The sequence below is a fragment of the Mobula hypostoma genome, chromosome 8 (assembly GCF_963921235.1).
Source record: "Mobula hypostoma chromosome 8, sMobHyp1.1, whole genome shotgun sequence".
Classification (NCBI taxonomy): Eukaryota; Metazoa; Chordata; class Chondrichthyes; order Myliobatiformes; family Myliobatidae; genus Mobula; species Mobula hypostoma.
Window position 1 is genome coordinate 19,977,065 of NC_086104.1, and position 16,810 is coordinate 19,993,874.

Consider the following 16,810-nt stretch of genomic DNA (forward strand, 5'->3'; position numbering starts at 1 on the left):
GAAAAATTTAGCAAGGCATATTGCTCATTGAAATTTATTGAAAAGATTCTGGGGTATAAGTTCCTTGCGGAGATTTTACAGATCTTTGAACGAGAACTCGTTTGGAGTATTGCATATGGGCTTCAACTTCAAATTCAAGTTTAACTATCATTCAACCATACCAGAATACCCAGGAATACAGTGAAATGAAACAGCATTGTTCCGGGGCCAAGGTACAAAACACAGTACCAACAGTCATACACAGCACAAAGCACATATAGTACAAAAAGACAGCAGTAAACATATAGTCACACTAAAAAGTGGAGAGCCCAAGTCCCTGAGTCCATGAATATTGTTGGCAAGAGCAAGCCTGCAGACAAACTCAATCAAGCTTGTCTTCCACCAAGTGAACACTGGAGGGCAGCACAGACACCATCATGGATGCCACACCACATTGCCTCTAGGCACAGAATCTGACCGGCTGCAAATGGGTCACACTGCGGCATAAGGTCTTGTCCGTGCTACACCTGGGGCCACACAGATTCCCCGTTGTCAATCCTACCAGTGAATTGGCCTTGCAGCTTTCCACATTACCAATATCCAAAAAGGTCATGCATTCACAGGAAAAATGACTAGCACAATCACTCGTTGTTAGACTTCAAACCACCTTTACACATTGTCTCTGAAGCCTTTCTGGAGCAGGCAGCCACATGGTTTGCACCAAGTCCTGCTCCTCCAGTTTCTCCATCAAGAAGTAACTTACTGATGGGGTAGACCAGTAGTACTTGAAGTTTTTAATGTCCAGCAGTTTTGTACGATCATAAAAAATGTTTAAAAAAGCCAATAGTACCTTTGCTTGACCCCGTACATTTTTTATGTGACTATATGTTTACTGTGATCGAGCACACCGCCACCTTACCAAAGATCCCTTGCACCATCTGCCTGGAGACAGTGCAGCAAAGATCTACAAGACTGATTCATGGAATGAAAGGATTGTTCTTTGGAGACAAAATGAAAAGTAAGCAGTAGTTTCCAAAGGGTGGAAAACCCAGAAATAGGGGATCTAGTCTCAGAATTAGGGGTCAGCCGTCTGAGACTGAGATGAGGTGATATTCCTTCATTCTCTGCCTCAGACAGTGATCCCTTAGATGTTGTGTGCATTCATGCTGGAGACAGGCAGATTTTCAGGTTCGCAGGGAATGATTTGGTGTGCTGATCAAATAGCAGAGAGGACAAAGACATGACAGGCCACAGAACGATGCAGGAGATGAAATAAACTGAAGACTACATTAACTCAGCCTGCATCTACCTCAGAAGAACTTGGAAAATGAAATTAATTCTGTTCTTGAAAGGACTTTGCACCAGGTAGAAGGTAACTGGTAAAAGAACCAGGAGGGACTTTGAGGGAAAAAAAATCTAAGAAAGAATATCACAATCATGGCTTTGTTGCCTTAATGGGGATGTAAGCAGATGGTGATAAGGAGCCATACAGGAGTGAGATCTTGAGTGGTATTGCAACACCGTGCACTCAAAGTTAGTAAGACCAAAGGCTTGATTGTGGACTTCAGGTAAAGAAATTCTGGAGAATGCACATCCCCCTCATCGGGGAACAGAAAGGGTGAGTAGCTTCAAGTTCCTGGATTTCAATATCTCAGAGGGTCTATCCTGGGCCTAACACATTGATACAATCATAAAGAGGCATGCTAGCAGCTCTACTTTGTTGGAAGTTTAAGGAAATTTAGTATATAACCAAAGACTAATGAAAATTTCTATCGCTACACAATGGAAAGCATCCTGACTGGCTGCATTACAGCCTGGTAATGCAAAAGACCGCATGAAGTTGCAGAGATTGTAAGCTCAGCCAGCTCCAGCTCCATCACAACCAATCTCTCTACTTCACTGAGCGATCAGAACCAGAATCGGATTTAATATCACCGCAAGTGACGTGAAACTTGTCTTTGTGACAGCAATACAATGCAATACAGAATTTTAAAAAATGTGAATATATGTGTGTGTATGTGTGTACTTTTTCTCCTCCACCATCAGATTTCTGGATGGTCCATCAACCATTCCTTTTTTATTGCACTGTTTATTTATTTTGCAATTTATAATAATTTTATGACTGTACTACATTGCTGTTACAAACAGTAAATACACATCACGTAAAACAGTGAGAATAAACCGGATTCTGACTGCAGTTTTGAAAAAACAAAATGGTTAGTTCAGCGAGAAAAATGAAAGCACGAATATAGGAAAGAACATGCGACTGACGTGGTTATCGGCTCCATGGACAAAATGGCCACTTTCTACGCTAAGCAATTCCCTAATCGTTTGATTCTATGAAACAGAGTGAATTTAGAAATAATACAATTATTGGTTGTCTGGTGGCTATACATAAGAAGGTAACAATAGACTGGTGAGTTGGCCAGTAAAGCAATCCAGAGAAGAAGGTAATGCTATTGAGTAGAGAAATACAAGTCATGGGAATGCATGTAAATGGTAGAATGTTAAGAAGTGTACGGGAACAAGGGAATCTTGTCTATCCGCAGACCTCTGACCAAAGCAGGACAGGGAGTTGAAGTAGTCAAGAAAGTATTTGAAATACTTTCTTTCAGTGCCAGGACACATGATATGAGACTCAGAAGGTCATGCTAGAACAATGTAAAACTGGAGTAGTGTTCACCAATTTATAGGAAGGATTATATAGTGGTATTTATAGTGGTGGCACTGGAAATTACATAGAGGAAATACAATACAAGGACTTTTCCAACTATAGATTCCATTCTTGATGTGCTAAGATCTATTTGACTGAAGCCACTTTCTTCGCCACAGAAGAGGCTAAGAAAAGGTTTAGTCAAGGTATAGAGAATTGAGAAGACTGGGATCGATGAACAAAAAGGACTATTTTCAATTAAATGCAAGATCTAATGCAAAAAGGGGGAATAGATGTAAAGGATTTGAAAGAAGTTGAGGGAAGATTTTTTTCTCAGAGTGATGAGAGCTGGGAAAAACCTTCATCATGTTTGAAGCATACCTGAATATGCCATAACCTGCATGGATCAGGGCGAGGAGCTGAACAGCATGAAAACAATTAGCAAAGGAGCCTCCTCATGAACCATAAGCTCCAGGGTGTAGTTCAGTGATATACCATAGTTAACTTCTTTTTTAACCAAATGTTTAGGACAAAGTGAGGTAAATCAAGTTTTATTTTGTCTATGCCTTCACAATCTGTGATAGTGTATAGATTTTCTTTTCTTTTGAACAGGCATAAATGGGACAGGAAGTGTAGAACAGTGCTCTGGAAGGCCGTTATAATAATAGGGATGGTATAAAATTTATCTTGTTCAAGATGAGGGATGGCTGTGTAAACACAGCCCCACAATTCATGTTGCTGACAGCTTGTGACCCAATAACATTCTCCTTTAACCCTGCCCAACTTGAATCTCTTCCTTCCTCACGAAAACCAAACAACACCCACCAAACTGTTCGCTTCAAAGATGTCCAATGAATTTCTGCACTTTCGTCACTCATGAATGGATCATAATCTTTTGGTGAGGGGTGAGAAACAGGTAACCTTTTAAGAATCACTCCAACCCAAGCTCAATAAGGACAGTACAGTTCAGTTCAAGGAACTCAGGACGACTGGTAGTCTGGGTAACGAGTACTTACGAACACAGGCAGTCTGCGAAGAACCAGGAACAAAGCCATGTTTGCACGTGCAGCTGTAGCTGCCCTGGGTATTCAGACATTCTCCATGCAGACACACACCTTGGAGCTGGCATTCATTGATATCTACAAACAATAAAGAGTCCAGAAGTCAGGCATCCAGGATAAGCAGTGATGCCGCTAAAATGACATCAAAACTGTGGGCTAATACAGTGAAATGGAATGAATGTAGACAGGTACAGTAAATGGCATGAACATGGTGGGTCAAAGTTCCTATTTCTGTACAGTACAACATTTATGAGTCCAAAATTATATTGCTTTATTGAAATGTTTTCAATTGTCCATTTCTATGGTTCGGTTAACTTCACTATATTAAAAAAAACAATTGTGTTGGCAAGTGGCCAAGCGGTTAAGGTGTTCGTCGAGTGATCTAAAGGTCGCTAGTTCAAGCCTTGGCTGAGGCAGCGTGTTGTATCCTTGAGCAAGGCACTTAACCACACATTGCTCTGCAACGACACCGGTGTCAAGCTGTATGGGTCCTAATGCCCTTCCCTTGGACAACGTTGGTGGCGTGGAGAGGGGAAACTTGCAGCATGGGCAACTGCCGGTCTTCCATACAATCTCACCCAGGCCTGCGTCCTGGAAACCTTCCAAGGCACAAATCCATGGTCTCACGAGACTAACAGATGCCTATACAGTATTTTTAAATTATTGATTTCAATTCTGATCGTTTTTATCTGTCTCTGGACATCATTTAAAAACTGCTAGGATCAGTTAGTGCATCATCAACAAGCAATATTTTGCTCATCTCTGCCTTCTTGGAGCGACAGAGGATGAGAGGTGACTTGATAGAATGTATAAAATGACGAGAGGCATTGATCGTGTGGATAGCCAGAGACACTTCCCCAGGACTAAAATGGCTAACACGAGAGGGCACAGTTTTAAGATACTTGGAAGTAGGTACAAGGGGGATGTCAGAGGTTAGTTTTTCACACAGAGAGTGGTGGGTGCATGGAATGCACTGCCAGCGATGGTGGTGGAGGCAGATACAATAGTGTCTTTTAAGAGACTCTAAGATAGGTACATGGAGCTTAGAAAAATAGAGGGCTACGCGGTAGGGAAATTCTGGCAGTTTCCAGAGTAGGTTACATGGTCTGCACAACACTGTGGGCCGAAGGGCCTATAATGTGCTGTAGAGGTCTATGTTCTAAAGGGGCATTTCGGGGTTAGGGCTGATTGCAATGCACTGCCACTATTGTGACAGATATCACAAATTTTGAAGTTGATTTCATTTAAATGCATCCGTCTCAATCACTGCTGGGCTCCAAAATGTGGACAGCTAATAATATCAGCTCTTCGAATTAAGGGCCTGTGGGAAGCAATTCTAAGTGGTAGCAGAATTAGATTTTAGCATAATGGCACCAAAGTTTGCAGCAAGATGAGAATTTTCTTGTGCTTTACATCAGGTGGTAGAGACAGATACATTAGGGGTAATTAAGAACCTCTTAGATAGGCACATCGATGATAGAAAATGGAAGGCTATGTACAGTTACATTGATCTAGAGTAGGTTAAAAGATCTGTACAACATTGTGGGCCGAAGGGCCAATACCGTGCTGTAATGTTTCTACGTTACATGTTCTTCCACGATCATCCATGGTTCCATGAGGTTGTTGCAGCTGGTAGTGGCGATAAGTTCCCACTACTCATTAAATACTCCCAAAGGTATGCACCTCAAATAGCCTCTGACAACCAAGTCCAGCTCCTGGCCTTCACGTGTGGCGTAGCTGTCATGCCCGACAGAATAGTTTCTACTTGTTTCTATTCATAACAAGGTGGATGAATTGAAAGTGCAGATTGTTATTAATGATTATGATATAGTTGGGATCACAGAGACATGGCTCCAGGGTGACCAAGGATGGGAGCTCAACATTCAGGGATATTCAATATTCAGGAGGGATAGACATGAAGGAAGGGGAGTTGGGGTGGCGTTGCTGGTTAAAGAGGAGATTAACGCAATAGAAAGGAAGGACATAAGCCGGGAAGATGTGGAATCAATATGGGTAGAGCTGCATAACACTAAGGGGCAGAAAACGCTGGTGGGAGTTGTGTACAGGCCACCTAACAGTAGTAGTGAGGTCGGGGATGATATTAAACAGGAAATTAGAAATGTGTGCAATAAAGGAACAGCAGTTATAATGGGTGACTTCAATCTACATGTAGATTGGGTGAACCAAATTGGTAAAGGTGCTGAGGAAGAGGATTTCTTGGAATGTATGCGGGATGGTTTTTTGAACCAACATGTCGAGGAACCAACTAGAGAGCAGGCTATTCTAGACTGGGTTTTGAGCAATGAGGAAGGGTTAATTAGCAATCTTGTCGTGAGAGGCCCCTTGGGTAAGAGTGACCATAATATGGTGGAATTCTTCATTAAGATGGAGAGTGACATAGTTAATTCAGAAATAAAGGTTCTGAACTTAAAGAGGGGTAACTTTGAAGGTATGAGACGTGAATTAGCTAAGATAGACTGGCAAATGACACTTAAAGGATTGACAGTGGATATGCAATGGCAAGCATTTAAAGATCGCATGGATGAACTACAACAATTGTTCATCCCAGTTTGGCAAAAGAATAAATCAAGGAAGGTAGTGCACCCGTGGCTGACAAGAGAAATTAGGGATAGTGTCAATTTCAAAGAAGAAGCATACAAATTAGCGAGAAAAAGTGGCTCACCTGAGGACTGGGAGAAATTCAGAGTTCAGCAGAGGAGGACAAAGGGCTTAATTAGGAAGGGGAAAAAAGATTATGAGAGAAAACTGGCAGGGAACATAAAAACTGACTGTAAAAGCTTTTATAGATATGTAAAAAGGAAAAGGCTGGTAAAGACAAATGTAGGTCCCCTACAGACAGAAACAGGTGAATTGATTATGGGGAGCAAGGACATGGCAGACCAATTGAATAATTACTTTGGTTCTGTCTTCACTAAGGGGGACATAAATAATCTTCCAGAAATGGTAGGGGACAGAGGGTCCAGTGAGATGGAGGAACTGAGCGAAATACATGTTAGTAGGGAAGTGGTGTTAGGTAAATTGAAGGGATTAAAGGCAGATAAATCCCCAGGGCCAGATGGTCTGCATCCCAGAGTACTTAAGGAAGTACCCCAAGAAATAGTGGATGCATTAGTGATAATTTTTCAAAACTCGTTAGATTCTGGACTAGTTCCTGAGGATTGGAGAGTGGCTAATGTAACCCCACTTTTTAAAAAAGGAGTGAGAGAGAAACCGGGGAATTATAGACCGGTTAGCCTGACTTCAGTGGTGGGGAAAATGCTAGAGTCAGTTATCAAAGATGTGATAACAGCACATTTGGAAAGCGGTGAAATCATCGGACAAAGTCAGCATGGATTTGTGAAAGGAAAATCATGTCTGACGAATCTCATAGAATTTTTTGAGGATGTAGCTAGTAGAGTGGATAGGGGAGAACCAGTGGATGTGGTATATTTGGATTTTCAAAAGGCTTTTGACAAGGTTCCACACAGGAGATTAGTGTGCAAACTTAAAGCACACGGTATTGGGGGTAAGGTATTGATGTGGATAGAGAATTGGTTAGCAGACAGGAAGCAAAGAGTGGGAATAAATGAGACCTTTTCAGAATGGCAGGCAGTGACTAGTGGGGTACCGCAAGGCTCAGTGCTGGGACCCCAGTTGTTTACAATATATATTAATGACTTGGATGAGGGAATTAAATGCAGCATCTCCAAGTTTGCGGATGACACGAAGCTGGGCGGCAGTGTTAGCTGTGAGGAGGATGCTAAGAGGATGCAGGGTGACTTGGATAGGTTGGGTGAGTGGGCAAATTCATGGCAGATGCAATTTAATGTGGATAAATGTGAAGTTATCCACTTTGGTGGCAAAAATAGGAAAACAGATTATTATCTGAATGGTGGCCGATTAGGAAAGGGGAGGTGCAACGAGACCTGGGCGTCATTATACACCAGTCATTGAAAGTGGGCATGCAGGTACAGCAGGCGGTGAAAAAGGCGAATGGTATGCTGGCATTTATAGCGAGAGGATTCGAGTACAGGAGCAGGGAGGTACTACTGCAGTTGTACAAGGCCTTGGTGAGACCACACCTGGAGTATTGTGTGCAGTTTTGGTCCCCTAATCTGAGGAAAGACATTCTTGCCATAGAGGGAGTACAAAGAAGGTTCACCAGATTGATTCCTGGGATGGCAGGACTTTCATATGAAGAAAGACTGGATGAACTAAGCTTGTACTCGTTGGAATTTAGAAGATTGAGGGGGGATCTGATTGAAACATATAAAATCCTGAAGGGATTGGACAGGCTAGATGCAGGAAGGTTGTTCCCGATGTTGGGGAAGTCCAGAACGAGGGGTCACAGTTTGAGGATAAAGGGGAAGCCTTTTAGGACCGAGCTGAGGAAAAACTTCTTCACACAGGGAGTGGTGAATCTGTGGAATTCTCTGCCACAGGAAACAGTTGAGGCCGGTTCATTGGCTATATTTAAGAGGGAGTTAGATATGACCCTTGTGGCTACGGGGATCAGCGGGTATGGAGGGAAGGCTGGTGCAGGGTTCTGAGTTGGATGATCAGCCATGATCATAATAAATGGCGGTGCAGGCTTGAAGGGCCGAATGACCTACTCCTGCACCTATTTTCTATGTTTTCTATGTTCTACTGACAGGAGAAGGGGCAAAGGTAGGTTACTGGCACCTTAAAACCAGTCACTTCGGGCAGATGGGGCTCATCAGCCATGGCTGGCAGCTCATCCAGGAGAAGGAAAGCGCTGATCTCAAACCTCCACCGCCTGTGGCCATTCCCACTTATGAGGAAGGTTTTGGGAGAGGCAATCCTACATTGAGTTCAGTGCTGACAGGCGACTCCTGTAATGCCGCTAGTGCTAAACTGTATCGGTCTCTGCCATTCCTTTGGGCTCATCAGGTGTGTGGAGAGAAGAAGCTTGCTACATGGGCAACAGCTTGCTCTCCATAATGTACTGTACTACCTCTGCTTGCACATCTAGACAGCCAGAATGCCACATCCATGGTCGACCTTGACCTACAGAGGCCTCATTATCATTCAGTATGCTTTGGCATACGATAATCAGATAAAGTAGTCTAACTACTGTGATAATTAGCTATCTTTTCAAGTAACTATTCAATAATAGGCTATAAAATAGGTCATGAATGGTAGGTGCCATTTTAGATTTTGAAAAGAACATAGCAGACATTTTGTAGTTCAGATGAACTTCGATAAAAAGCAAAAATTTTCAAAACCAGCATTGATAACCACATTTTGCAGACCTTCATCCTGACTTTAATTCAGAATTTTAAATTCTGGAAGTCTTTGGATTTATGGTAACAAGAATTCCTAGGTTCACTCACATTTTAAAAATAGTGAAATTTCCATTGAATGTAGCTCTGAACCAATCATCTAACAGTTTAATAATTTAAGTTGATTAATATACTGTGTGTCTGTGGTCACTTCATGTGATTTGAAGGCCAGCACAAAATACTTGAGCACAAATAGTCAGAGTTAAGGTTTGAGTCTCAGAGTGGTTCAATCAAAAGGAGGCAGCACAAAGTTTGATCGAGCCCTTAGGGAATGCAGTTCAAAGAAAAATTACACAATGATTACATTATCATGGTTATACTCAAACTTTAATGTACAAAATAGCACTGATATGCCTAAATTTAATCTCAAAACATGAGAAAATTTGCAGATGCTGGAAATCCAAATCAACTCCTACAAGTTGCTGGAGGAGCTCAGCAGTTCAGGCAGCATCTATGGAAAAGAGTAAACAGTCGATGTTTCAGGATCTGATGGAGGGTCTTGGCCTGACACATTGACTGCTTACTCTTTTCTATAGATGTTGCTTGGATTGCTGAGTTCCTCCAGCATATTGTGTGTGTTATCCTTGGCCCTACTCCAGCTCCTAACTGAGAGTTTTCAAACTTTGAGCATCTACAATTCTTTTGCCTCATTTTACCCGACCACATGTTCCACTGTGTCGAGAACTGTATTTTGTTAATAAACATCTCTCAGCTGCTATGTTTACCTCAGCAGCTGTCAAAAGCCAAACATATATAAATGATACATTCTTAAGGTGTCCTTACCTGTAGCTTTCACGGCGAATTCTAAACATGGGTCTGGTGTTTGCCTACCTCTAGACGAAGCTTCAACCAGCTCATTTCTCAAGATCACACAAAGACTGAAGTCCAAGTGCTGAACCAGAGAACCGCTTACAGGGGGAGGAAACAGGGTGGCTGGAACTGATGATTTTGCTCTCAGATGACATTTGGATGGACTAAATGGTCACTGTATAAGAAATATTTCCCACAGTTAAATTCTTCAATTCCCAATCCCAAAGCATTCAGCCAAATAGCTGAACACTAGCAACTTTTATTGGATGTAGCACTTGGGGTCGGGCCCACGGATGCTTTGAGAAGCACGGAGGAACACCTAGAGTAACTCCTGAAATGTCTGCTTCGCTGCTGCTGCTATTGTGCGAACGAGAATCTCCGGAAACGAAGGCCCCAAATCCTCGGCTTTGCCTATTGCCGAGGCCAGGGTCAAAGCGCTCGGCAGAGATGGTACAGTGTCGGAGAGCTGGTCAGAGACTCGGAGTTTTCGGACGGACCCGGGGCCGGACTGTAGTCGGATGCTTCCAGGATGCTGCATCGGCAAGTTGGCAGCACTAGAGGTTTACCGTCTGTGTGAGATGATGGGACTTCCGAGAGACTCTGAGACTTTTACTGTGCCATGGCCTGTTCTTATCAAATTACGGTATTGCTTTGCACTGTTGTAACTATATGTTATAATTATGTGGTTTTTGTCAGTTTTTATGTTGGTTTGTCATGTGCTTCCATGATATCATTCTGGAAAAACACTATCACTTCTTAATGCATGCATTACTAAATGACAATAAAAGAGGACTGCGTGTCCTCATAATCTAATCTAATGGTATTAGTCCATGGCATTTAAAAAAGGATGGGAACCGCTGTTCCAGGAAGACTGACTTGCCATGTAAAATTCATTCATTGGAAGTTAAGAAAGTCAGAATTTTGACTTCTGTGTATCCCTTTCAACCTACTTGGTGAATGTCCAGCAACACAGCTAGAGACATCTCAGTCTTAGCAGACAACACTGAGCATAGCGCAGTACAATGCAGAGACAGGCCCTTCACCCACTATGTTGGTGCAGACAAGAATACCAATTTAAACTAATCCCGTCCGTTTGCATATGGTCCATATCTCTCAAACCCCTGCCTGCTCATGTGCCTATTTAAATGTCTCTTAAATGTTATTACTGTAGTTGCTTCCACTATCTTCTCTGGCTGCAAGTTCCAGGCACCTATCACTCTATGTAAAAAAAATCCTTACAAATCTGCATTAAACTTCCACTCTCTCCCCTTAAATGCATGCCTGCTAGTTTTTAGAATGTCCGCCACAGGAAAAAGACGGATTATCTACCCTATTTCAAGAGTTCAAAGAAAATTGATTATCAAAGTACATATATATTATCATTTACAACCCCAGGATTCATTTTCTTGCAGACATACTCAGTAAATCCACGAAACATAATCAAATACAGACAGCATGAAACAAGACGGACAAACAAACAATGGGGGGGGGGAGAGGGGGAGAGAGGGGAGGGGGAGAGAGGGGAGGGGGAGAGAGGGGAGGGGGGAGAGGGGAGAGACGGATGGGGAGAGGGAGAGGGGGATGGGGAGAGGGAGAGGGGGATGGAGAGAGCGAGGGGGGGAGAGGGGGGGGAGAGGGGAGGGGGAGAGGGGAGGGGGAGAGGGGAGGGGGAGAGGGGAGGGGGAGAGGGGAGGGGGAGAGGGGGAGGGGGAGAGGGGGAGGGAGAGGGGGAGGGAGAGGGGGAGGGAGAGGGGGAGGGAGAGGGGGAGGGAGAGGGGGGAGAGAATGAGTAAGCAAGCAAACAAGCAATAAATATCAAGAACATGAGATTAAAAGCTCTTGAAAGTGAGTCCATAGATTGTGGGAACATTTCAGTGGGGGGACGAGTGAAGTTGAGTGAAGTTTTGCCCTCTGGTTCAAGAGCCTGATAGCTGAGGGATAATAACTGTTCTTGAACCTGGTGGTGTGAGTCCTGAGGCTCCTGTAACTTCTTCCTGATGGCAGCAGTGAGAAGAGAGCATGGCCTGGGTGGTAGGGGTCCCTGATGATGGGTGCTGCTTTCCTGTAACAATGCTCTGTGTAGGTGCACTCAGTGGTGGGAGGGATTGACCTGTGATGGACTAGGACATATCCATTACTCTTTGCAGGATTTTCCAATCAAGGACATTCCTGTTTCCATATCAAGCCATGATGTAACCAGTCAATACACCACACATCTCCAAAAGTGTGTCAAAATTTGAAATGTCATGCCAAATCTTGGCAAACTCTAAAAGAGGTAGAGGTGCAGCTGTGCTTTCTTTGCATTTGCAATACGAAGAAAACACAGCTGCACCTCTGCTTCCTTCGGTATTTGCCAAGATTCGGTATGACATTTCAAACTTTGACAGACTTCTGGAGATGTGTGGTGTATTGACTGGGCCCCAGACAGATCCCCTGAAACGATAACACCGAGGAATTTAAAGTTGCTGAACCTCTCTACCTCTGTTCCGCTGCTGAAGATTGGCTCATGGACCTCTGATTTCCTCTTCCTTAAGTCCATAATCCGCTCCTTGGTCTTGCTAACATTGAGTGAGAGGTTGTTGTTATGGCACCACTCAGGCAGACCTTCAGTCTCCCTCCTATATGCTGATTCATCACCACCCTCGATTCAGCCTATGACAGTGATGCCTTCAGCAAACTTGTTGTTGCCATTCTGAACTGACAGGGACTGTAAGTGAGGAAATCGAGGATCCAATTGCAATTGCAATGGTATTGAGGCCTACGTCTTGAAGCTTATTGATAATTTTGATGGGATGATGGTATTGAACGCAGAGTTGTAATTGATAAAGAGCGTCCTGATGTAAGGATCATTGCTGTGTAGATTAGATTATGAGGACAAGCAGTCCTCTTTTATTGTCATTTAGTAAAGCATGCATTAAGAAATCATACAATATTCCTCCGGTGTGATGTCACAAAACACAGGACAGACCAAGACTGAAAAAACTTAACAAAACCCACATAATTATAACATATAGTTACAACAGTGCGACAATACCATAACTTGATGAAGAAGAGTCCATGGCACAGTAAAAGAGTTCGAAGTTTCTCGAATGTCCCACATCTCACACAGACAGAAGGAGGAAGAAAACTCTCCCTGCCATGCCCGACCACAGTCCAATTCTGAGTCGTCCAAAAACTTCGAGCCTCCGATCAGCCCTCCGACACCGAGTACCGAGCACCATCTCTATCTGAAAGCTTCGACCTCAGTTTCGGTCGCCAGCAGCAGGCAAAGCCAGGGATTTTGAGGCCTTCCCTCTGGCAGATTCTCGATCGCCCAGTAACAGCGGCAGCAAACCGGCATTTCAGAAATTTCTCCAGATGTTCCTCTGTGCTTTCACGTCTCTCTCCATTAAATCAGAATTGTCCACGGCCCCTATTTAACGGATACGATATCATTTTCACCGGAGAGCTGCGCACGCGCAGCGCGCTGCTATCTTCTCCTCCCACCGAAGGGTTGAATGAAGAGCCAATGAAACAGTATTCACTGTTCATCAATGGATGGCTATTTATACTCCTCGTAGTGCTCAGCAATTCAGTCAGGCTGGCCTGCAACCCCACATGCACCAAAGGAAACAATCCAAGTTTGTTGAACCTCTCCTTATAACTAATACCATAAGACATAGGAACAGAATTAGGTCATTCAGCCCATCGGGTCTACTATCACGACTGAGTTATTATCCTTCACAACCCCATTCCTCTGCCTTCTCCCCATAACCTTTGACACCCTGATCAACTCTGATCAATCATTGAGTAAATATACTCAATGACTTGGCCTCCACAGCCATCTGTGGCAATGAATTCCACAGATTCACCATCCTCTGGCTAAAGAAATACCTCCTCTTGTCTGTTCTAAAGCACAGTCCTTGTATTTTGAGGTTGTGATCTCTTGGTCCTAGATTCCCCCACCATGGGGAAACATCCTGCCCACATCCACTCTATCGACGCTTTTCAATATTTGATAGTTTTCAGTGAGATCCCCCCACCCTCATTCTTCTAAACTCCAGCAACCTGTCCAAGTCCTTCTACAGACACCTTGCTTCCTCAACACTACCTGCCCCTCCATCTTCTTCATATCATCCGCAAACTTGGCCACAAAGGCATCAATTCCATCATCCAAGACATTGACATACAATGTGAAAAGATGTCCCAACACCAATCCTTAGGGACTTTCACCATTTATCGGCATCAAACAAGAAACAGCCCCACTTTTAGAAAAATACTTTCTAATCCAGGCAACATCCTGGCGAATCTCTTCCTCAGCCTCTCCAAAGCCTCCACATTCTTTCTGTAAGGTAGCTTCCTTTAGTTTTATTTTTGTTCTCGTTTAGACGAGTTATGAGCAAATTAAGGAGAGTTACGTTTGTACAGTGCATTTCATGGAGGATGTTTTTTGAAGCATGGTCACTGTTATAATGAAGAAAATATAGCCTACAGTAATTGATGACAAAATCATCAATATTGTTGCTTGGGGGGTAATTACTGCCCAGAAATCTGAGACTGCCCTTTACTTCTGAACAGGGCCACAACACATTTCACAACTAACAGCACATTTTCTTTTTAAATTTCACTCTGAAAGACTATACCTTCAACAGACCAACATTTCCCTCAGTTCAAGCATTGGAGCACCAGCCTAGATCTTTGTGGTGTGATCCCTGACGTAGAACCTGATACTACTTGAACTGTTAAGGCTATTAGCTTGCCATACTTATTGATCTGTTTACCACAATGGCTTTCTAGACAATTGTATGCTTCTCACCTGGTGGCATTAGACAGGTGGCAAAGGGAGAGATTACTTGAGCAAAGAATTGTTTGTAATTTGCAGTGTTTTGGCTTCAGGGATCAGTAATGATCTCCGACATTTTTTTTATACTCAAACATCGCTGGCAATGCCGGCAGCTGCTGTTCATCCCTAATGGTCTCTGGACTGGGGAGACAGTAAAGAGAGATCATACAAGGACAGCATATTTCCTTCCCCAAAGGTCATTAGTGAAGCAGATTTTATTTATAACAAACAGCAGTTTCATGGTCACAATTACTGAGCTGAGCTTTATTTTATTTAAATACCGGATTTATGTATTCAAAGTTTAATTCCTCAGCTAGAGTAACAGGATTTCCATGCATGTCCCTGATGCAATGTTTCCAAACTGTGGTCGGCAGCTCAACCACTAGACTAGTATATTCCATTGGCTTCCGTGTTAAAGTCAATAAGGGGAGTCAGTTTACAGATTATTTTCACCCCACGCATGTTCATACGCTTTGATTGAAAAATACGGTGGTTTCCCTCTTCCTGAATGCAGTTCAGGCTAGCTTCAAGTTCCCCCATTTGGTATTCAAATACTTAGGAGCACTGTTTTCTCAGTAAAAGGGAAAGGCATGACAGACCAAAGATGTAACGATTCCGATTGCAGCTAAGTACCCATAAATACACATTTCAAAGGGGTGTTTATATTAATGGCTTATAATACTAAGTACTATAATTTTCATAACATTCCTTAAGTACACTGGCTGATAGTTTTTTGACCACAAGGGTCACAATCCTTCCTTTGTACGTTCTCAGCAATAAAGTATGTATCAGAAATTTAACTTGCAGTCATTTAAACTAAGTCAGGTGGAAAAAGAAACTTCATATTTCTTTTATGGGAAGGTTCTCCCTCATATTAGTGCCACAGCAAGGGTGATAATTCAATGTAAAGGATTGAGTTTCTTTCCTAAACCCCAGCCACCAAACTTCCCAAAGAAACCAGCACTTATTAATTATTCCCCTGTAACAGCATCATCAAGCACCATCCACATCTTCCAGAGGCTTCTCTTGGATAACAATATTAATATGCAATAGTATTTTTGTGAGCAGTTTGTTAGGCTTCCTCAGTGAAATCTGACTGATCTGACCGATCTGACTCAAATCTGACTGATTTGACAGATAAGGCATTTTAGTCATTAAGAAAATGGCTACAAAATGATGCAAAAGCTCAACTGAGAAAGAAAAATGATTAACTGTTTATCATTTGCACACAAGCCAACTTGAGCGTTACTTGTTTTGCCGAAGGTTTGTGCAGAACTCATTTACTGCAATTTCACTAACCTAAATTTCATTTGACACGTAGAAGCAGGTGCCTTGGAATGTTAAACATATGACAAGCTCAATCACAAGAGAGAAAGCCCACATCTTGCCTCACTGTCACATACTGTCCCAGGAGTTCCAAATTTGACAGTTTAATGCTTTGTGCTTTCTTCACCTCAGCCTAAAGCAGGAGAACCAAAGAGATGATCTGTTGCTCTCCCGGCGTGTAGAGACATGCTGAGCACGGCTGAGGAGGCTCCATTTAATGCAGAAGACTAAAATAAAGTTGCCATGGAAACTAAGGAGGTGTGGATACATGCCAAACTTTTAACTCCTTCTTTCCTCCCTAGATTCGATGAGATTTGGTTGGATCTTCGCTTCTAATTTCTTTACACAGAAATTATGTCATGGATAGAGCCCAAACAGTCCATCCGTTCTATACCTGTTCTGGGATGGATGCATCCCTTCTCATTATTCTTTCTGGTTTTGCCCCAGTTTCTCTCTATTTCCTCCCTACAAGATATCATCTCACCTTCTCTCCATTAGTATGTTCCTCCAAACTGCTGAGTATTGAAGTTCCAGGAAGCGACCTTTCTTGGCAACGTCAGCGTTTATCGTCCATCGCTAAATGCCTTCAGGGTGATGTGGTAGTGTAGTGGTTAGCACAACTTTAGAGTACAGGTGACTAGGGTTCAATTCCCCCCGCTGCCTGTAAGGAGTTTGTACCTTCTTCCCGGGACCACGTGGGTGTCCTCCAGGTGCTCTGGTTTCCTCCCACAGTCCAAAGACCTACCAGTTGGTAGTTAATTGGTCATGGTAAATTGTATTAAATCAGAAGATTGCTGGGTGGAATGGCTCAAAGGGAAGGGAAGACCTATTCCACGCTGTATCTCAGTAACTAAAT

General features: G+C 43.0%; 1 protein-coding gene across 6 annotated transcripts in view; it reads right to left on the reverse strand.

The window, feature by feature from the left end:
• The window catches only part of ltbp1 (latent transforming growth factor beta binding protein 1), a 463,174-nt gene that overhangs the window by 208,228 nt on the left and 238,136 nt on the right, over positions 1–16,810 (reverse strand). For all 6 annotated transcript variants that reach the window (XM_063055533.1, XM_063055535.1, XM_063055537.1 and 3 more), the window contains one exon: positions 3,649–3,771. In XM_063055533.1, coding sequence (XP_062911603.1) covers positions 3,649–3,771 — 123 coding nt within the window. The remainder of the gene's footprint in view (positions 1–3,648; positions 3,772–16,810) is intronic.